A 22,962-nucleotide genomic window follows, 5' to 3' on the forward strand; every position below is an offset into this window, starting at 1 on the left:
AAATCAAAACAGTTAAAAATTAGCTGAAAGTTCACAAAGTAAACATGTCACCTGCAGATAACAAAGGACTGACTACACAACATAAGTAACTTCCAATATATAATAAAAATGAATTCATGGTTGTCTCCCCATGGAGAATAAAGCAACTTTTTGACGAAACTATATTTATTATAATGTTTTTTGCCTTATTGTTAAAAGAAAGATATGATGATAGTAAAAGTTTTGGAAAATACAGAAAAAAGTATGATAAAAAAAAATTTGCCTGGGCATGGTGGTTCACACCTGTAATCCCAGCACTTCGGGAGGCCGAAGCAGGTGGATCACTTGAGGTCAGGAGTTCAGGACCAGCCTGGCCAACATGGCGAAACCCCGTCTCTACTAAAAATACAAAAATTAGCTGGGCATAGTGATGCACGCCTGTAATTCCAGCTACTTGGGAGGCTGAGGGAGGAAAACAGTTTGAACCTGGGAGGCAGAGATTGTAGTGAGCCGAGATTGCACCACTGTATTCCAGCCTGGGCGACAGGGCAAGACATCTCAAAAAAAAAAAAAAAAAATCCTTTACATGATATATGGTATTTCATATGGAGAGATACACGTTTCACTATCTCTATTATATTGTCTGTCCAATTCTACAACCTGTCCTTTTCTCTAAAGTATTAGTCATTTACCACATTATAAACACTGTGAACTTTTTTTTTTTTGAGATGGAGTTTCTCTTGTCATTCAGGCTGGAGTGCAGTGGGGCTCACTGCAACCTCCACCTCCCAGGTTCAAGTGATTCTCCTGCCTCAGCCTCCTGAGTAGCTGGGACTACAGGCATGCGCCACCACGCCCGGCTAATTTTTGTATTTTTAGTAGAGACGGGGTTTCAGCATGTTGGCCAGGCTGGTCTCGAATTCCTGACTTCAGGTGATCCGCCTGCCTCGACCTCCCAAAGTTCTGGGATTACAGGCATGAGCTACCACACCCAGCCAAACATTGTGAATATTTTTAACAACAAAACAATATCCCATGTTGTGCCTGTACCAACATTTACTTTAACACTTGTTTATTTAGATAGTTTGTTTTTTTCTAGAAAACTATTTTCTGTGACTTATAATGCTTTACTATATTTCACATTAACTGCTTTGGAGAATTACAGAAGTGTGGAATTACTGAGTCAAAGGGGCATAAAAATATCAGGATTCTTGACACTTATCACTAAAATACTTTTGGAAATGTTACAGTAAGTTACAGTTCCACCTACAGTATCTGAGAGTGCCTGGAAACATGTGATTCTAAACTCACTGTGCCCCTTTTCAAATGGGAATAGGACATGCAGGGAAGGCCTGGAGTCAGATGAGGGCTTCCGTGCAATTAGGCTTGCACACGTGGCTTGGCCATGTGAGGACTCAGTCTCCTCAGGCACTCTCAATGGTGTTCCTAAAGGTAGGAAAATACTTTTGCGTATTTGCTAATGTAAAGGGTGATGCCAGACTCTGGGTTTAATTTTGGTTCTCTTAAAATGAGCAATAAAGCAGACATACAGACACTAGGAGAAAGAGAGACATGTCAAGGAAACTTTTCTGGTACCCTTTTATTCACTACCCTAACAGCTTGCTCTGGCATCCAGCTTGGGAGCTTCCATTTTCTTTAAAAAAAAAAAAAAAAAAAAAAAAAAGACCAAGTGTGGTGGCTCACGCCTGTAATCCCAGCACTTTGGGAGGCCGAGGCAGGTGGATCACTTGAGGTCAGGGGTTTGAGACCAGCCTGACCAGCATGGTGAAACCCCATCTCTACTAAAAATACAAAATTAGCTGGGCATGGTGGTGCGTGCCTGTAACCCCAGCTACTTGGGAGGCCGAGGCAGGAGAATTGTTTGAACCAAAGAGGCAAAGGTTGCAGTAAGCTGAGATCGCACCATTGAACTCCAGTCTGGGCAAAAAGAGCAAAACTCCGTCTCAAAAAAAAAAAAAAGATCCAGGCTGATCTGAAGTACACTTTTTAGGGGAGTAGCAGACAAGAGGAATTAGGACCAAAAGTCATCCTTGACATCTCTTCCTTTATGCTCCATGGCCAATTCATCAGCACATGGTGTAAGATTCCCTTTCCAAATGTGCACAGAATCTAATCCATCACTGCCACTGCTCCCACCTTGGTCCAAACCTGGCCAACTACAATGGCCTCCTACCTCATCCTACTGCTCCTCATTTTCCATGGATAAATGCAGGGTGATCCTTTAAAATATGTCAGATCATTTCACTTCTCTGCTTAAAATCCTCCAATGGCAGGCCGGGCACAGTAGCTCGTGCCTGTAATCCCAGCACTTTGGGAGGCCCAGGAGGGCAGATCATGAGGTCAGGAGAGACTCCGTCAAAAAAAAAAAAAAAAAAAAAAAAAAAAATACCTCCAACAGCTTCCATCTTTCACAGAGAGCAAGCCAAAGTGCTGACAATGGCCGACAGCTCCTATGTGAGCTAGGCATCCTGCTACCACTGGGAGGGACTTCACATTCTACTACCTGCCTTGTTCTCTCCATTCAAGCCACACTGGCCTCCTTACCTATGCCAAGCACTACCTGCTACGGGCCTTTTGCTTTTGCTCTTCCCCATTCGTAATTCTCATGCCAAGGCAGCATATGGCCACTCTCAGTTTATTCCTGACTTCCTTCAGGCCTTTTCCTAAGGGTGCCCTTACCAAACACGTGTTAGCTGGCTGCCCTGGATAAAACAGTGCTTCCATCCCTATCCCCTTACCTTGATATATATAATGTCCTTCAGAGCACATTACCACCACTGGTATTTATTTGTTTTTCTATTAGAATTAAAGAGATTTGTTTTTAAATTTTATTATGGAAAGTTTAAAACACAGAGAAAAGTAGAGTAATATGTAATGAACTCCTGTATGCCCATCACACCCAGGTGCAACTATTTAAGGCTGAATGAAAACAGGGATTTTATTTTATTTCATTTTTATTTATTTTTTTTTGAGACAACATTTCACTCTTGTTGCCCAGGCTGGAGTGCAATGGCGTGATCTTGGCTCACTGCAACCTCCACCTCCCGGGTTCAAGCGATTCTCCTGCCTCAGTCTCCTGAGTAGCTGGGATTACAGGCGCCCACCACCACACCCGGCTAACTTTTGTAGTTTTAGTAGAGACGGGGTTTCACCATGTTGGCCAGGCTGGTCTCGAACTCCTGCTCAGGTGATCCACCTGCCTCGGCCTCCCAAAGTGCTGGGATTACAGGTGTGAGCCACCACGCCTGGCCAAAAACAGGGATTTTAAAATGTCTTCTTTATAGTACCTAGCAGATGGCAGGTCTCAATAAGTCCAGGCCAAGTGAATAAATGAACAGTATGGCTGCTTCAAGGGCCCGGTATCCTGACCTCTTTTATGACCTCCCTGCGGGAGAAGTGCTGGGTCACATAATTCTTATCCTGGTTTGAGGATGCTTCTGCAGTGGCTCTTTCTTTAATCTCCCTCAGCAACAGCCCCAACAGGGGTTCGTGACATATTTCTTTTTTTTTTTTTTTGAGACGGAGTCTCACTCTTTCGCCCAGGCTGGAGTGCAGTGGCTCGATCTTGGCTCACCGCAAGCTCTGCCTCCTGAGCTCACGCCATTCTCCTGCCTCAGCCTCCCGAGTAGCTGGGACTACAGGCGCCTGTCACCATGCCCGGCTAATTTTTTGTATTTTTAGTAGAGACGGGGTTTCACCGTGTTAGCCAGGATGGTCTCGATTTCCTGACCTCGTGATCCACCTGCCTTGGGCTCCTAAAGTGTTGGGATTACAGGCGTGAGCCACTGTGCCCAGCTGGTTCATGACATATTTCTACAAGTTGCAGGGTGACATCTGTCCTCCTAGGAAAGGCTACACATAGATTTTAGTGAGATTTATTTAAGGAAAATCAATGTGAATCACAGTCTATTCATTCTATTTGTTTCCACTGACAAGGGAGGAAAAAAATCATGTGGTTAGTGTTAGGAGGGCTTCTGGGAGCCCCAACGGGGAATTTGACCAAGCGTCTTCCAGAGCAAAACACATACCTGTTTTTCTTCATAATATGCTCAAAGGGCCTCAGAAAATCTTTCTGGAAACGGAAGTTGGCTAATTCACCCTTCTCAAGAAACTTCATGGAGAGTTGCCTTAATGAGTCAACAGCAAAGATAGCCACATCTTCATTAGGGTTGCAGCCAACCTGAGCAAGAACAGGAATTGATGTGAAACAGGTATAGTGTAATAATGACCAATGTGGGTCTCTCAACAGCAAAGATGGACAGCCTACCTTCAAAACCAACATTCAAGGAAAACACACCTAAGGAGAAAAGAAGATGCTATTTCTTGGCTATGATCTGTCCAATTTTATTTTAAGTGTAACGATGAAATCAGTATTGCATAGTTAATTAAATATGCATTTAAAATGTGCTACTTTTTGCTTTTCTTAATTTCATTTTATTATTATTATTATTTTCTAAGATGGAGTCTGGCTCTGTCGCCCAGACTGGAGTGCAGTGGTGTGATCTCGGCTCACTGCAACCTCCACCTCCCCGGTTCAAGCAATCCTCCTGCCTTAACCTCCCGAGTAGCTGGGATTACAGGTCCCCGCCACCATGACCGGCTAATTTTTGTATTTTTAGTAGAGATGGGGTTTCACCATGTTGGCCAAGCTGGTCTCGAACTCCTGACCTCAGGTGATCCACCTGCCTCGGCCTCCCAAAGTGCTGGAATTACAGGGTGAGCCACCGCGCCCAATCTATTTTTTTCTTTTGCTATTAAACTTGCAACTATACTCAATTTTTCAAATTGTAAAATATACATAACATAAAATCTACCATCTTAACCATTTTAAGTGAACAGTTCAGTAGTATATATTCATACTATTGTGAAGCCAATCAGAACTCTTCTTTTCTTTTCTTGTTTCTTTTAAGATAAAGTCTAACTCTGTTGCCCAGGCTGGAGTGCAGTGGCACCATCTCGGCTCACTGCAACCTCCGCCTCTTGGGTTTAAGCGATTCTCCTGCCTCAGCCTCCCAAGTAGCTGGGATTACAGGCGCCTGCCACCCCGTCCAGCTATTTTTTTTTGTATTTTTAGAAGAGACAGGGTTTCACCATGTTGGCCAGGCTGGTCTCGAACTCCTGAACTCGAGTGATCAGGCCGCCTCAATCAAAATGCTGGGATTACAGGAGTAAGCCACCAGCCCGGCAGAGAACTCTTTTCATCTGAAAAAATGAAACTCTACACCCATTAAACAACATCTCCCAAGGTGCTATTTAATTTTCTCCAAATATATACATATGAAGGGTCAAAAGCCTTTACAGTCTATGGAAAGCCTTTTCACACTTTCCCAATGTCTGTCATCTAAAGCAAATGACTATGAAATAAATATCATCAACCTCCAAAAATTCTGCAAAATTATTGAGGCTTTTCAATTTCCTTAAAAATTGTACTTGTCTATGGTTTGCCTACTTTTAGGAACTGGAGTTATGGGTAAATATTTGGCTGGTGCTTTTCAGACTTTTCTCTCAAGGAGAATCTCTAAAAACAGCAAGAGAATGTTTCCGATGTGGGGATATCTTGCAGAGGCCTGCTCCAAGTGAGCCATTTCATTGATATGTGGTCTGACCTGATAATATTTTATTTTATTTTATTTTTTGAGACGGAGTCTTGCTCTGTTGCTCAGGCTGGAGTGCAATGGTGTGGTCTCAGCTCACTGCAATCTCCACCTCCCCAGTTCAAGCAATTCTCCTGCCTCAACCTCCTGAGTAGCTGGGATTACAGGTGCCCGCCACCAAGCTCGGCTAATTTTTGTATTTTTAGTAGAGACAGGGTTTCACCACGTTGGCCAGGCTGGTCTCAAACTCCTGACTGCAGGTGATCCATCCGCCTCAGCCTCCCAAAGTGCTGGGATTACAGGCATGAGTCACTGTGCCCAGCCAATGTTTTATTTTTAACAAATAGAATGCAGCAATATCATTTGTAATAATGAAAAATTGGGGCTGGGTGTGGTGGCTCACACTTGTAATCCCAGTACTTTGGGAGGCTGAGGCAGGAGGATCACCTGAGGCCAGGAGTTCAAGACCAACCTGGCCAACATGGTGAAACCCTGTCTCTACTAAAAATACAAAAATTAGCTGTGTGTGGTTGCGTATGCCTGTAGTCCCAGCTACTGGGGAGGCTGAGGCAGGAGAATTGCCTGAACCTGGGAGGTAGAGGTTGCAGTGAGCCAAAATGGTGCCACTGCACTCCAGCCTGGGTGACAGAGCAAGATCCGTCTCAAAAAAAAAAAAAAAAAAGTTAAAAAAATAAAAATTGGGCCAAGCGTGGTGGCTCACGCCTGTAATCCCAGCACTTTGGGAGGCTGAGGCGGGCAGATCATCTGAGGTCTGGTATTCAAGACCAGCCTGGCCAATGTGGTGAAACTGTGTCTCTACTAAAAATACAAAAAATTAGCCAGGCATGGTGGTGGGTGCCTATAATCCCAGCTACTTGGGAGGCTGAGGCAGGAGAATTGCTTGTACTTGGGAGGCTAAGGCAAGAGAATTGCTTGAACCTGGCAGGCAGAGGTTGCAGTGAGCCTACATTTTGCCACTTCACTCCAGCCTGGGCAATGAGAGCGAAATGCTATCTCAAAAATAAATAAATAAATAAATAAATAAATAAAGTCAGCCTTGAAAAGGCTGGAAATTCTGATATATGCTACAACATAGATGAACCTTGAAGACATTACTATGCTGAATGAAATAAGGCAGTCACAAAAGGACAAACGCAGCATGATTCCACTTATATGAGGTACTCATAGTAGTCAAGTTCCTAGAGACACAGAGTAGAATGGTGGTTGCCTGTGGTCAGGAGGGTGAAAGTGGGAGTTACTGTTTAATGGGTAGGCAGTTTTAGTTTGGGGTCCTTGAGATCTGTTGCCCAACAATGTGAGTGTACCTAACACTACTGAACTGCACGCTTAAAATTGTTAAGATGGTTTTTTTATCTTATTTTATTTATTTTATTTTTGAGACACAGCTTTGCTCGTCACCCAGACTGGTATGCAATGGCACAATCTCTGCTCACTGCAGCCTCCACCCCCCGGGGTTCAACATAGTCTCCTGCCTCAGCCTCCCGTGTAGCTGGGATTACAGGCGTCCACTACCACGCCCTGCTAATTTTTGTATTTGGCTAATTTTGTATTTGTTGGCCAGGTTAGTCTCGAACTCCTGACCTCAGATGATCTGCCTGCCTCAGCCTCCCAAAGTGCTGGGATTACAGGAGTGAGCTACTGTGCCCGGCCTGTTATGTATATTTTATTACAATTTCTTAAAAGAGAACAAATCTACATATGCTAACATGGTTAAATCTTTATGATTCCTTGCTAAGTGGAAGAAACAAGTTACAAAATGCTATGTATAGTATTCTTTTTTAAAAAGCGAAACAAACCAAGACAATATTATCTGTAATATTTCTATGAGTACATACATATGCACATGAATACAAAAATGTCTGGAAAGATATACAACAAACTAGTAAGAATAATTAGCTTTGGGGAGGGCCAGATGTGTGGGGGAGGGTGGCCAAAGATGTTTTAGCTGTAATTTTTGTTTAAAGGGGAGCATGTTAATGTAATTAGAGACTAACAAAAAGAATATTCCCTTCTTAAATATCCAGGTAAAACAGATGTTCCAAGCATACACACCATGCTTAGTGTGAAGCTTTGCTCACCCAGGACACAGGGCTGGTGCTCCTAGTTTAAGAGAATCATGTGACTGTGCGAACAACTCTGCCAGCACCCTGAGGGCTAAGTTACAGCTGTATTAAGCCATCTCTATTTCTTCAAATCTCCAAGATTCTTAAGTGCCCCCGTTCACAAGGGGAAGAACATCTTTCCAAGGTGGTGGAAAAAGTTAAGAGTTCCAAAGTGCGGGCCAGGCGCACTTTCGGAGGCTGAGGCGAGTAGATCACCTGAGGTCAGGAGTTCCAGACCAGCCTGGCCAACATGGTGAAACCCTGTCTTTACTAAAAATACAAAAATTAGCTGGGTGTGGTGATGCATGTGTGTAGTCCCAGGAGAATCGCTTGAACCTGGAAGGCAGAGGTTGCAATGAGAGGAGATCAAGCTACTGCTGTCCAGCCTGGCAACAATGCGAAACTCTCTCTCTCTCAAAAAAAAAAAAAAAGAGTTCCTGAGTTTTCCATGACCTGGTGCTTAACAGCACTGATTAAATAAACAGACATCTGTAATGAAGTTGATGACAATTAAATGTCTGGTTCCCACCTGCCACCCTATGTCCCAACCTTGCCTGTAAGTGGTCCACACATACTGAGAATTGGCACACACAGATTCTTCACAACAGAATCACAGGTGGGAAGAGTAACTTGAGCAAACTGATGTTCCCCTCCCAAAACAGAAGTCCCAATGAACACAAAATGCAGACTTTAAAGAGTTGGGAAAACGTTTACCAAACTTTTAGCTAGTCATTTCTGAGAGAACAAAGGATTCCACAGTTGCTAGCCAAATGATCCTGTGGAATAAATGAGCAGCGTTTGTTCTGGCTTAGCTGTCACATGCTTGGACAAGAATACAAGGTACAGTAATGGCAATGATTCACATTTTCTTTCTCAAGCAAATTCACATCAATTATTTCAACTGGTCCAATTAGGAATTTGTTTACTCAGAATAGTGGGTAAGATGGTGCTGAGTAAGTTATTTAAAGTGATACCATCCACTCAACAAATAGTTCCCCTGGGTCATCCACAGGCTCCTGTGCCTCTCAAGGCCACCTCCAAAGAGGGACCTTCCCTGACCATGTTTTCTCAATAACCCTGATATATGACATGCTTGATCCTTTCCCATCAGTTATTTTATCATAAAATGACGGGGAGCTCCATGCAGGCAGGGGTCTCATCTGTACACTCCCCAGCATGAAGCACTCAGATTATTTTGTAAAACAGTGTGCTGTGAGGTGCCTTAATTTGAGCTGATGGAAAAACAAGGAACTTTGATTAGCTGATGTACCAAGTTAGAAGCAAGCCTACATTTGACAATGCTTCATTTCAGGGGAGTGGTGGAGTAGACTAGCACCTGTCTACAAGAGGTGATGGGGTGCCCATCTCTTCCCTAGTTACATCATATTGCTAACTTTAAATTGGCTGTGGCAGGGTGTTTACACACAGAAACTGGCAGATGCTACAAATCATTTACCAGCACCCCACTGATTATTCTATACCCCAATGGTAGACTACTTTTTAAGATTTTCCTCTATTCAATGTACAGAATTTCTGGATTTTTTTTTTACTAACACTATTTTTAAGCATTAGTATTATAACTCTTCACCACCAGGCTTGAGAAAATTTTCTTGAGATCATGAAATGTGTTTTGGTAGGAAGCTATTATTATGTTTCCCTTAAGAGGCAAATGACATCACAGATACATACATACATACATTTCTTTTTTTTTTTTTTTTTGAGACGGAGTCTCACTCTGTCGCCCAGGCTGGAGGGCAGTGGGGTGATCTCAGCTCACTGCAAGCTCTGCCTCCCGGGTTCACGCCATTCTTCTGCCTCAGCCTCCTGAGTAGCTGGGACTACAGGCGCCTGCCACCACACCGGGCTAAATTTTTGTATTTTTAGTAGAGACGGGGTTTCACCGTGTTAGCCAGGACGGTCTCGATCTCCTGACCTTGTGATCCGTCCGCCTCAGCCTCCCAAAGTGCTGGGATTACAGGTGTGAGCCACTATGCCCGGCCACATACATTTCTTTTGATTGCTTTGTTCCCAGTTTTTTCACCGTGATAAAACACATATCTGACATTTTATTTATTCAACATGTGTGCATATGTCTGTATGTATATAATAAAACTTCTGGTAACGAGCAAGAAGGAAGAAGTTCAGTCTGGTTTATTCTCAACAGTTGTCAGTTTTAGAACCCAGATGGGTCTTTGGCTTGTTTCTGATTTAAAAACAATTATTAATTTTTTTTTTGAGACGGAGTCTTGCTCTGTTGCCCAGGCTGGGGTGCAGTGGTGCGATCTCGACTCACTGCAACCTCCACCTCCCAGGTTCAAGTGATTCTCCTGCCTCAATCTCCCTAGTAGCTGGGATTACAGGAGCACACCACCACGCCCAGCTAATTTTTTTGTATTTTTAGTGGTGACGGGGTTTCACTATGTTGGCCAGGCTGGTCTCGAACTCCTGACCTCGTGATCTGCCCATCTTGGCCTCTCAAAGTGCTGGGATTACAGGCGTGAACCACCGCGCCCGGCGCAAATATTAATTTTTTCAATAAAAGTTTCAGAAGAATGGTGGCAATAGGTGCCAGAATACAAGAAGCAGTGACACTGAAGAGTAAAACTACCTGGAACGTAACTTAACATTAGGTCATTTAAAAGGCCTTTCTGGATTTCATTTCACAATGTTTCCAAGCATCAGCGTATTTGTCTAGTGGCTGTAATAATCTTTGTGGTCTTAGCCTACATCCTGCATGTGGGATATTAAAGTATTTTCAATACCACTGGATTTTTAATTCATTCTACATGAATGCTACCAATATATAAGTATGATATTACTCCTATCAAGCTGTCCTTGACTGCACAGGGAAAATGAATTAGAGGCATCTAAAAAACAGGGCAAATTATTTATCACTTTTTTTGAATTCAGTTGCCTACTTTTTTTTTTTTTAATAGGAATGGTTTTTAAATTTGAAGAGTTACCTTATTGAAGTGATCTCCAATCACATGCCATATTCGAGACCACTGTAGTCGGATCCGATTCATGTTGTAGTATGATATCTCCACAATCTTCTGCAAGCTGAACATGCGAGGATGGTGGGGGGAAGCCAGTTCATCCATGGACACAGCACACAGCCAGCGGACAAAGTCAACTACAGGCCAGACCCAACAACACACGCAAAGCCTCGTTAGGAACAGTCAGACGGTCACAGCATGAGGCTTCTGCAGTTTTCACAGGTAAGTCAAATACATACCTATTGCATTTCCATCCAGTCTGGTAGATCCAGTAAAAATTCTAGGAAGATAATTCCAGACAAAATAAACATTAGACCGGGTGCTGTGGCTCACACCTGTAATCTTAGCACTTTGGGAGGCCGAGGAGTGTGTATCACTTGAGGTCAGGAGTTCAAAACCAGCCTGGCCAACATGGTGAAACCTTGTCTCTAATAAAAAATACAAAAAATTAGCCGGGCGTGGTGACAGACGCCTGTAATCCCAGCTACTTGGGAGGCTGAAGCAGAAGAATCGCTTGACCTCAGGAGGCGGAGTTTGCAGTAAGCCAAGATTGCGCCACTGCACTCCAGCCTGGGCAACACAGACAGACTCTGTCTCAAAAAGATAGAAAATAAATAAAAAATAAACATTACATTTGGTAGCCTGAGGGCAATTCTGCTACTGTCTTAGTACTGGGCATAAAAGCCAGATGATCTCTGGTCACACAGGTTTTTTCTTTTTAATTAGATTTGGAAGCTGAAGTTTCTCAAACTCTCAGACAAGGTAGAGAGGAAACGTCAGGTCTGACACTTCCACCGAAATAAATGATGTGGTATTACAAGTATAAAACGGTTCAAGGAAAGTGAACTGAGTTGAAAGCAGAAAAACCTATAGTGAGCAGAAGAGAAAGTGACACATCAAAAGACGGGGGAGCCCAGGCACAGTGGCTCATGCCTGCAATCCCAGCACTCTGAGAGGCTAAGACAGGTGGATCACTTGAGATCAAGAGTTCGAGACCAGCCTGGCCAACACGGTGAAACCCTGTCTCTACTAAAAATACAAAAATTAGCCGGGCATGGTGGTGCATGCCTGTAGTCCCAGCTACTCGGGCGGCTGAGGCAGCAGAATCACTTGAACCTGGGAGGCAGAGGTTGCAGTGAGCCAAGATCGCATCACTGCACTCCAGACTGGATGATAGAGCGAGACTGTCTCAATCAATCAATCAATCAATACATAAGATATAGTACAAGAAATGACCAGAAGTAAAATGATATACTAGAAAATATCTATTTAGCACAAAGAAGGCAGTAATAATGGAAGAAGATGGGAACACAAAAGACATGACATTATATGTACTTAACAACGGAGGCAACATACATGAGTTGAAAAAGGATAGAATTAAAGGGAAAGATGTTAGTATAAGGAAACCACGTGGTTAATAGAATATAATGAATATTAAAATAATAAAATAAAAAGGGAAAGATGGACAATGGAACAATGTCCAGAACAGGCAAATCTGTAGATCAGTGGTTACAGTGACTAAGGAATGGGGGAAGGAAAGAAAAGGAAATTGAGAGCGATTGCTAATAAGTACGAAGCTTCTTTATGGGAAATATCTCTCCTGGATTTTTAGGTCAAGTTTTGAGTAAAGGGAAATAATGGAAAAGTTTTGAGGGGAGGAAAAAAAAAAGGAAACTGTCAACTCAGCCAACTCTCATTCATGGGTAGGCTTTTTTTTTTTTTTTGAGACAGAGTCTCGTTCTGTTGCTAGGCTGGAGTGCAATGGCGCGATCTCGGCCCACTACAACCTCTGCCTCCTGGGTTCAAGATATTCCCCTGCCTCAGCCTCCCGAGTAGCTGGGATTACAGGCATGTGCCACCATGCCCGGCTAATTTCTTTTTTTTTGTATTTTAGTAGAGACACGGTTTCACCCTGTTGGCCGGGATGGTCTTGATTTCCTGACCTTGTGATCCACCTGCCTCCCAAAGTGCTGGGATTACAGGCATGAGCATGCGTAGGCGTTTTTTTTTTTTTTTTGGGATGGAGTCTCACTGTCGCGTAGGCTAGAGTGCAGTGGCACGATCTCAGCTCACTGCAAGCTCCGCCTCCTGGGTTCAGGCCATTCTCCTGCCTCAGCCTCCAGAGTAGCTGGGACTACAGGCGCCCGCCACCACGCCCGGCTAATTTTTTGTATTTTTTAGTAGAGACGGGGTTTCGCTGTGTTAGCCAGGATGGTCTCGATTTCCTGATCTTGTGATCTGCCTGCCTTGACCTCCCAAAATGCTGGGATTACAGGCGTGAGCATGGGTAGGCTTTTAATCCTAAACTCTTCTTGTGATTTTTTTAAAAAATAATTTCTACTAAGGAAACAAGGTAATTTAAAACATCAACATAAGCAAAAAACTCTTATTTTTGACATAATTTGTCACAATGTTAAAGTTATACCTTTTCCAAAAGGTCAAAATGCAAATAAATGTGACGCTTAAGCAATTTGTAGCTAACAACACTTGTATCAGTTAAACAAATTAGGAATCATTCATGTCCAGTAACTACAGAGAGGCCACCAAACCACTGGGTAGTTCAGGGTCACTGAAGAATAAAATCATTACCTGTCCACAGCTACAACCACACTCTGCGAGCTGGTCTCACCAACCGATTCTTGGAAGCTGGCCATCTGTCTTTTATCCACTCCGCCACTCACCAAATTACCTGAAAGACAATGCACAAAATCAGCAGTACTTCAAAAACAGTCAAGTATTTAGAACAAAGCATCCTGTTATGTCAACATGCAGGGACAGGGGACATAAATGGGAATGATTCTGCAAGTTCAAAAAAGAAACAAAAACCCACTGATGATAAAATTAAAGTTACGTTTTGGCATTGGGCATTTAAAATATATCCTTAGTATAAGCTTTCTTGTTTGTACCAACCATCTACCTTTCTCTATAATCTTTTACATTTTTATAGTATCAAAGGCCTATATTTAGGAAAACAAATTTGAATCAACTGGTATTAATCCAGAGCTCCTAGAACATATAATGGCCCACACCTGCTGAATGCTTGGTGTGCTTCACAGAATTTCATTCCACTCATCCTCACGAGTACCCTGAGAATTGGGTGCTATTACAATTCCCTATTTTTCCAGAGTCCATACTTTTAACCATGACACTGTACTATTCCACTCACTAAATGGGACCTAGAAGCCTACACTCTGTAGTTGGATGACTTGTGGCTTGAATCCTACCTCTGCCACTCCTTTGCAGTATGATGTTGCTCATATCTTTTCACTCCGTGCCTCAGTTTTCTCAATTACAAAATGGGGAATATAACAGTCCTTGTTCTCAGTGGATTGTTATGAGCATTAAATGAGTTAAAATATATAAACTGAGTGCTCAGAATGTGACTTGGAACATCTGTTTGCCCTATTTACTATTATTACTATGTTACATCAATCAGAAGAGTTTCTCAATGCAATGTATAGCCAGAAAAATAATTCTACTTGCATAAGAACACTGTTTAATAAAAGCCCCCCAATAAAGATGGAAGAAATGTTGAATCTACCCTTTAAAATCTAGAGACACAAATACACACCCCTCTAATGTCAGGCACTAGAGATCTGGACATTTTAAAGCAAATGGTTTTTCTCCCCAATATAGTTATAGGTATAGAAAGAAAAGTAATGCACCCTACTGACTTTGGTAAAATAGACATTTTACTCAACAGTTTAATCACAATTAAGAGCGCGAAGCAGCATATCCACTTGCATTCATGAACACTGTCAGATGGCACAAAAGGAAGAGACGGTTTACAGGACAGTCCTGACGAGACAAGAAGGGTTTCATCCCCGTTAGCTTGCAAATCCGTGACTGTCAGCTGTGGGGCCTGGTGTCTTACCGAGGCCAAGGCCCATGAACTCTTCCCCTGCCAATGTGTGGCCCTTCAGGCTCCCTTCTCTTTCACGCCCAGATCCAGACAGGTAGCGCGTCTTCACACCGGTTCCTATCAGCTGAGCGAGCTCCAGCTGGCTGATGCATTTCAAGATCTAAGAGAAAGAAGGCATGAAGAAATGAGTTCCTACCTTACAGCTAGAAAAAGGGCACTGTAATCTTAAGTTAGTCATTAAAAAAAAGTTGGTTCAATGGAGTTATGCCATATAGATGTTTATGCAAATTTAGTAAGCTCTCAATAAAGAGAGAAAAAGCATTTGACTGGGGCAGGGGATTCCTCCCACCATGTCATTTAATAGGCACATCATTTAGTCACCCCCACCTCCTTTTTCCACTCTCCTCATGAGACGACAAGACACCAGCCTCATTGGCCTCAGTGTTGCTCCTTTAACTTGTCATCTCTTGTCCCATCCCAGGGCCTTTGCACTCACTGTTCCTTATGCCTGGAATGTTGTCTCCCCATGGCTCACTCCTTCAATTCCCAGCTCAGACATGTGCGTCCCTCTCAGACAGATCTTTCTTGTGAGATCGTACCTTCCCATTACCATGCCCTGCTCATACTTTTTTTTCCTTAGTGCTTACCACTTTTTGGCATTATACCATATATTTATTTGTTTGTTTCCTGCCTTAGGTGCCAAGAGGGCATTAATTCTGTCTTGTTCACTGCTGAACACTTAAGTCCCTGGCACTTAAAATTGCTGGCAATCATTAATTGGTTTAACTGAAGGAATGAGAATATGCTCTACAGCAGGCATGCAGTGGGAGATGAGGCTGGATCTCCTGGTCCTGAGGGGTGCCTCTGGTGCTTGATATGCAGATCTGATCTGCACACGGGCCCTCTCCTACCTGAAGCTCAGCTGTAGAAACAGAAACTGGTCCCAACTTCTGTCAGAGGAAACACTGGCTACATGAAACTTTACCGAGGAATGGCACATAGACCTCCAGGGAAACCCTGAGGAATTTTCATGGGAACTTCTGACTGAACTTCAGTGTTGCTTTTTACGCTGACCTTACAATTCAGTCCCAGAGTCCAGGACTCCACTATACCACTGAGCACTGCCGAGTATCTTTACTTATAAATTGCTTTCTTCTTGACTGAGAAATAGACTTAATTCCACCAAAGAGAATCATCCCCTGATTTCTTCACACACTATTAAATTATTAGTAGTAAGCTAGTAATGCCCTCCCTTTTGCAGAAGCTGGGGACAGCTGGAATCTCAAGTATGTCACCAATACTGAAAGGTCAAGGGCTTATTAGTTCCAAGCTGATTTCTCAGGGCTTCTGACAACCACAGAAGTAGCTAATTAATTTTTAATATTTCTAGATTCTGCCATATACTTGGCAGGCAGCAGGAACCTCATATTGATAATACCTCCCAGGCTAAAAATATGTTTTAGAAGAAAAAGCCACTATTCATTGATTCTCTAGGTATTATGGCTCCTTAGAAGGCAGGAAATGATTTAAAAACAATTCAAAATATATATTTTTTTAATTTTAGAGACAAGGTCTTGCTCTGTTGCCCAGGCTGAAGCGCAGTGGTGCAATCAAGGCTCACTAAAGCCTTGAACTCCTGGGCTCAAGCAATCCTGCTACCTCAGCCTCCTGAGTAGCTGGGACTACAGGCATGTACCACCATGCCTAGCTAATTTAAAAAAAAAATTATTTTTTTTAAGATATGGGGTCTTGCTATGTTGCCCAGGCTGGTCTGGAACTCCTGGCCTCAAGCAATCCTCCTGCCTCAACCTCCAAAAGTGCTGGGATTACAGGTGTGAGCCACTGTACCCAGCCATAACTCAGTTATTTCTAACATGGACTACTCAGAGTTGTGACAGAGAGAGGAAAGGCTGGTGAAGAGGAGCAAAGTCATACGCCATGGAGATGACAGCAGGTAACACTATTGAGTTCTTACTACTTGCCAAATACAGCCCCAAGCCCTCTTCATTCTCATAACCACCCTGTGAAGACTGTAGAGATGAAGAAGGTGGGACTCGGTGACTAAGTAACCTGTCTGTGCCATCCAGGCAGGAAGAGGTGGAGCCCCAAATCGGACCCCAGTTGCCAGGCTCTAGAGCCTTTACTCTGAATCTGAGCCATGTGGTCCACATGGGGAAGAAGGATGACAGCAATTTTCTTTCTATGTCAAACTGTCCTTTACATTCTCCACAGCCTCATCTCTATTCTTTCACAGTTTTCTCTCTAAACAAAAAAGTAATACATGTAGATGGTAGAAAAAATTAGAAATTAAGAAAAAAAAGAACAAAACAGTTTCCATAATTCTATTTCTCAGAGAGAATGTTAATGCTTTGGTCTCCTTTCAAACTCCATTCTCTGTGTGTTTTGCCACAAGAGACAATGCCTCACAATGTCTTATAACAACTTATAATTTTACTGTGACCATTTTCCCACAATAGTCTTTAAAATCATCTTTTATCTTCTTTTCTGAAATCTCTTAATTCACAGGTAACCCTCCTCCCTTATTTTTCTTGCAATTTTTTTGCTGAAAAACCTGGTCATCTGCTCTGCAGGTCTGTCACACCTAGAATTTCCAAGCTGCACCCTCATATCTCACATGCTTCTCTGTCCACTGTATTTCCTGTAAACTGGCAATACAGGCTTGAATTGATTCAGATTTGAGTTGGGGCTAGAACATTTCTTAGGTAGCATTGTGTACTTCCATCAGAGAGCACATACTATCTGTTTTTTCCACAACATTATTTTAAATGGCCACATAACATTCTAAAAAATGCTGTACTATACTTTTAAAAAAGTAGCAATCTCTTATATTGTTAGGACATCTAGCTCTTTTTAACCCAACCTTTTCCCTAGAACAACTAAAACTGCAACAAATATCCTTTTAAATCCATTGTTGTACACATAAGTAACTATATCCTTCGGTGAGAATCTTAGAATACTGTTTTAAAAACATGTGAATTCACTGGCATTCTCCCTCACAGCTCATTGTGACTATCAACCATTTCTAATCAGGCTCCTGGCTTTGTCTTAAAATTACACATTGATCATAGGAACTCCCAAGAGGACTAAAAAAAAAAATGGCACTAATATGGAAAGAAAGTTGCAACAACAGAAGTACACTTCATGGGGGGCACTGGCTGCTGGGTGCAAGGGTGCTCACTGTGAGCTGGTGCACCTGAACTCGCCCCCACCTTTCACAGCCCCAGAGAGGGTGACTTCCAGATACATGAGGTACAGTGAGGCTTGACTTCAAGAAAAACAGAACTGACCAAATGAGATCAACAATGAATAAAAGGAAGCCAGGAGTCATCCTAACTGAGAAAAGGCAATTCAAAGAGACATGTACCTCATGCCAGGAGTTCCCAAGGTAGTTGCCATCAGTGTGAGCCACTGTGATAAGTGTCTTAATGGTGTCGATGTTTTTCTGCTTCATTTCTGTGATGCTGGAGCTGGCTGTGAGCAGGGAGAAGCGAGCAAGAGCCTGAACATAGGCATCTCGTTCCAGCTGTAACAGAAGCCCAAGAGAGAACACTGTGACTCCAACCTTAGTGTGGCCATTCTCAAATCTGCAGGGCTGGCACACTGGGCTTCTCTGATACCTTTTGTATGCACATTGACTGACTTTCTGCACATTAGCACAACAGTTATTCCGTGCTAATGCCCTCTTGGTTTTGGAACATCTTGCAAAGGCTATCTATGCACTGCCACGTTTGAGAAGCAGCTCTCTCCTTTCTAATTGACTTCAGTCAAACTCACCTGTCCCATGTTCCACTATGTCTGTTGAATACTAAGACTGTCACATAAATTGACATCTGCAACAATTCTGCCAGGCAGGTCTGTTTTCTCAAGTTTACAAATGAGGAAATGAATTGGTGTCTTGGAGAGACGTTAGCTGAGCCAATGTCACATGGCTGGAGAGGTGGCAGAGTGGGGTTTTGAAACCTAGATGGTCTAACTTCAAAGCTTGTGGTCTTGGTATAAAAGAAAATGTCTAACTGTAAAATGAATGGGAACAGAAGATTGAGTTTTTAAAAATAAACGGGGGTGCAACTTCTGACTTACAAAGTGATGCATGGGATTGCCAACCTCCTAATTTCGTAACAGTTTCAGAATTACATTTCATTTATTTGCTTGAACTTTTCAAGTTTCAAAGGTTTACAGACATATTCATATTGCACTGAACTACTTGTTTCTCCAGGGAAGAGTTGGAAATATGGGAAATTATAATAAAAACTGATGTTAAAAAGAAAATAGTATTTTTAAGCACAAAAGCAGGCAAGTTAGGCAGATGAACAGGAAGTCTGCTTTGTCAAATCCAGTCAAGTAGCTTGGACCCTACCTATTATTATTATTATTATTTTTTTTTTTTCTTTGAGATGGAGTTTCATTCTTGTCGTCCAGGCTGGAGTGCAATGGCGCGATCTCAGCTCACCACAACCCCCACCTCCTGTGTTCAAGCCAGTCTCCTGCCTCAGCCTCCCGAGTAGCTGGGATTACAGGCATGTACCACCACACCCGGCTAATTTTATATTTTTAGTAGAGATGAGGTTTCTCCATGTTGGTCAGGCTGGTCTCGAACTCCCGACTTCAGGTGATCTGCCTGCCTCGGCCTCCCAAAGTGCTGGGATTACAGGCCTCACGTGAGCCACTGTGCCCAGCCTACCCATTCTTAAAGACAGTTTTAATCCGTATATCCATTTTTGCCCCTAATGAGCTGTCATCACAAAGCTATGGATTTCTTGTCAGTAGGCATAAGTAAGTAGTTTGCTAAGACTCTTGATTAACTGAAAACTTCTGATAATTTCTAAGTTTTGCCAAATCTAAAAGAACACAACCCACCAGTATCTCTGGAGCGTTGCTGACTTACACCTACCTGCATTCCAAAGATGCAGGCAATTCGGATTGCACATCGGATGCCTTCCAAACACAAGGAGGCCACTTCAGTGTCGTCACAGTTCTGGAGTCCGATGCTGTAGGCTGCCAATAGTGGCGTCCACACCAACTATCAAGGAAGGAAGATTTCAGTAATATCCAGAGTTTTAGCGTGGAAAGAGTACTTCTTGCTGGCCAGCTTCAGAACCAGGCTTAGCCACATGCTTGCTAAGTTCTCAGGATACTCACTTTGAACATTGGCCGGACGTGGTCCAGGTGAGTGGCACTCGTAAACGGGGCTTTGGCATGGCTCACAGCCTCCATCAGAGCTTTGGCTGTTTTAGCCATTTGCTCCATCTCTAAGTTGTACAGCAGCCGCCGCTGCTTTTCACTAGCTACATCTGTAAAGTAAGAGCATGACAGGTGTGGCTAGCAGCCACTGAGGGCTGGCGACATGCCATGCACTGTTTCAAAAGATGCACAATGATTAACTCCTAAATCCTCCCAACCATCTCGTGAGTCCGTTACAAATATTATTACTACCATTTTACAGATGGGAAAAATGAGGCAGAGGGGGTAAGTCACTGGCCCAGGGTCATACAATTACTAAGTAGAGGAGCTGGGACTTGATCTAAGGCAGTGTGGCTCTAGAGCCACACTCTAAACCACTATCCTTTGCTGCTTCTCAAACAGTGAAACTGACAGCTCCCCAGGGGCCATAACTAATAGAATTCTAATCAAGGTGGGCACAATCTGAATTAAAGCAAAGTTTTAAAGAACACTTTTTGGGAGTAATTTAGTTCTCAGATTACTAATTTTAAATTCCTTCTTGCTCCTCATCGGAAATCTAGCAAGACAGTGACATTATAAAAGTCCCAACATAATCACAATAATTAATTCAATCACATTTCCTATTCAGATATCTAGCTATGCACATTAAATTTATCACCAGAGTATTTAATCATGCATTCTGATACACTAAAAAATTAGAACTAAAAGAAATAATTTGCCATTAGACCTTACTCTGCTTAGTAGATTTGGTTGCAATCGTGAGCTCTTTTGTTTCTTTCATTGCAATTTTCTTGCCTTCTATCTCTTCATAGATGCTTGAGAGATACTCTTCTGGCAGATCTTTACTATCATTGATACCCCGATTCATTTTAATATACTGTTCTTTTGTCATTTTATTTTTTACCTGTAATTAAAAAAAAAAATTAAAAACCATTTAAAAAACATCCAATTGCCCAAGTAAAGCCACTTATTTAGCTACTACAACATGTAAATCATTAAAGTACTTTACCTGAGGACTGTGCAAGTCTGTAGTTAGCATAATAATTGAATATGCTAGGACATAAGCAGTGTCAGCACTAGCAAACAGAGTTTGCCTGGAGAAAAAAATGCGAGACATCAATATTCATGGTGATGAGGTTTGGAAGGTACAATGCTAACAGAGACAAACTTCACGAGAAAAGCAGCCGACTACTCCCCTTGATTCCAAATGAGGCAAGAGTTTTTAGGCTTTCATCATCACTGAACAAGACTTAGCAACCCAGAGTGTAGAAAAAGCTCATTAACAATCTGTATCAAATTTTAGCTTCTTTGGCAGGGCATGGTGGCTCAGGCCTGTAATCCCAGCACTTTGGGAGGCCGAGGTGGGTGGATCATCTGAGGTCAGGAGTTCAAGACCAGCCTAGCCAACATGGTGAAACCCAGTCTCTACTAAAAATACAAAAATTAGCTGGGCATGGCAGCGGGTGCCCATAATCCCAGCTATTCGGGAGACTGAGGCAGGAGAATCGCCTGAACCCGGGAGGTGGAGGTTGCAGTGAGCTGAGATTGCACCACTGCACTCCAGCCTGGGTGACAGAGCGAGACTGTCTCAAAAATAAATAAATAAATAAATAATAAAAATTGAGCCTTCTTTGAATAAAGCAACTTCAAATAATTTTTTTAAAAAGACTCTAAGAAGCATCTGGGGCCAAGACTAGGGTGAAGCACGTGAGCACATCAGGAGACCTTACATTTGGTGCTGACCCTGAGAGAGGGCATCTCACTACATTTCACACACTAAGCGCCTTGAGTGCCTTCCTCACTTTGTCCTGTTCCTGAGAACATCTATTTTATGCCATGTACTGTGCTAGACATGAGATATAAAGATGACTAAAATTGCTGTTTAGCTGTTATTTATAGTCTATATTATCCATTATAACATTTAACAGTAGAAATACCATGGAAAATGTTTATGTTGTTCTAAACAATATGTTGGTGAAGTCTGACTTTTTTGCCTTAGGCAAGAAGAGAAGGACAACATGTGGATGCACAGTCTCATACGATATGAGGCTGAAGCTAGAAACTGTTCTGTCCAAACTGTCCATAACAGGAACAGTAGAAATTTTGAAGAACACAACAAAGGTCTTTTAATATGAGATGAAACTGGGTCACATATTTACTGACTGAGCAAACAGACCAAGGCTTCCAGGTCCACATAGGAGATACGTTTAAAGTAAACAGCATCTAATTATGCCTTCACAGAGAGTTCTAATGTCCACTTGGTTAAAATGATCATATGCTGCCTTTGCCAATCCTGCCACCTCCTGGGGACAGCCTGCCATATACTTGGAGGACTGGGAGCAATTAATATGAAAACAAAGTTGATTTGAGAGGCAAAACAGTTATTAAAATGTTTCAATCAGGTGTGGTAGCTCACATTTGTAAATCCCCCACTTTGGGAGGCTGAGGCAGGGGTATCCCTTGAGGCTAGGACTGGGCAACACGGTGAAACTCTATCTCTGCAGAAATATTATACAAAAAATTAGCCAGGCACAGTGGCATGCACCTGTAGTTCCAGCAGTTCAGGAGGCTGAGGTGGGAGGACTGATTGAGCCCAGGAGATCTAGGCTGCAGTGATCTGTGATCTTGCAACCTGGGCAAGACAGCAAGACCCTGTCTCAAAAAAAATAGTTTCTACTGAACAATTTCCACATCATGGTCACAGCATATTCAGACATATTTCTAATTTAATGTTCAGTGGAGAGAACACGAGTTTTCTTTTTTTTGAGACAGCATCTGCCTCTGTCATCCAAGCTGGTGTGCAGTGGTGTGGTCTCAGCTCACTGTAGCCTCTGCCTCCCAGGTTCAAGCAATTCTCCTGCCTCAGCCTCTGAGTAGCTGGGATTACCCAGCTAATTTTTTTTGTATTTTTGGAAGAGACGGGGTTTCACCATATTGGCCAGGCTGGTCTCGAACTCCTGACCCCAAGTGATCTGCCTGTCCTGGCCTCCCAAAGTGCTGGGATTACAGGCAAGAGCCACTGCGTCCGGCCCGAACATGAGCTTCTGAGTTAGAGAAATCCATGTTCAACCCTGGCTCTGCTCCTTACTAGCTGATTAATTTTGGACAGGTTGCTCAATCTCTCAGATTCTCAATTTCCTCATCTGTAAAACAGGGATACTATTCCTGAGCTTGCCATTAATTAA

At 42.7% G+C, this 22,962-nt stretch overlaps 1 protein-coding gene across 2 annotated transcripts in view; it reads right to left on the reverse strand.

Annotated features, from left to right (window-relative positions):
• Positions 1 to 22,962, reverse strand: part of ARFGEF2 (ADP ribosylation factor guanine nucleotide exchange factor 2) — a 114,609-nt gene that overhangs the window by 27,361 nt on the left and 64,286 nt on the right. For both annotated transcript variants that reach the window (XM_003252908.3, XM_030825512.1), the window contains exons 17-26: positions 20,787 to 20,871; positions 20,510 to 20,681; positions 19,736 to 19,887; positions 19,488 to 19,616; positions 17,961 to 18,119; positions 14,588 to 14,735; positions 13,303 to 13,402; positions 10,953 to 10,993; positions 10,681 to 10,850; positions 4,029 to 4,180 (exon numbers count right to left, since the gene is read on the reverse strand). In XM_003252908.3, coding sequence (XP_003252956.1) covers positions 4,029 to 4,180; positions 10,681 to 10,850; positions 10,953 to 10,993; positions 13,303 to 13,402; positions 14,588 to 14,735; positions 17,961 to 18,119; positions 19,488 to 19,616; positions 19,736 to 19,887; positions 20,510 to 20,681; positions 20,787 to 20,871 — 1,308 coding nt within the window. The remainder of the gene's footprint in view (positions 1 to 4,028; positions 4,181 to 10,680; positions 10,851 to 10,952; positions 10,994 to 13,302; positions 13,403 to 14,587; positions 14,736 to 17,960; positions 18,120 to 19,487; positions 19,617 to 19,735; positions 19,888 to 20,509; positions 20,682 to 20,786; positions 20,872 to 22,962) is intronic.

Source organism: Nomascus leucogenys, chromosome 13, assembly GCF_006542625.1.
Source record: "Nomascus leucogenys isolate Asia chromosome 13, Asia_NLE_v1, whole genome shotgun sequence".
Classification (NCBI taxonomy): domain Eukaryota; kingdom Metazoa; phylum Chordata; class Mammalia; order Primates; family Hylobatidae; genus Nomascus; species Nomascus leucogenys.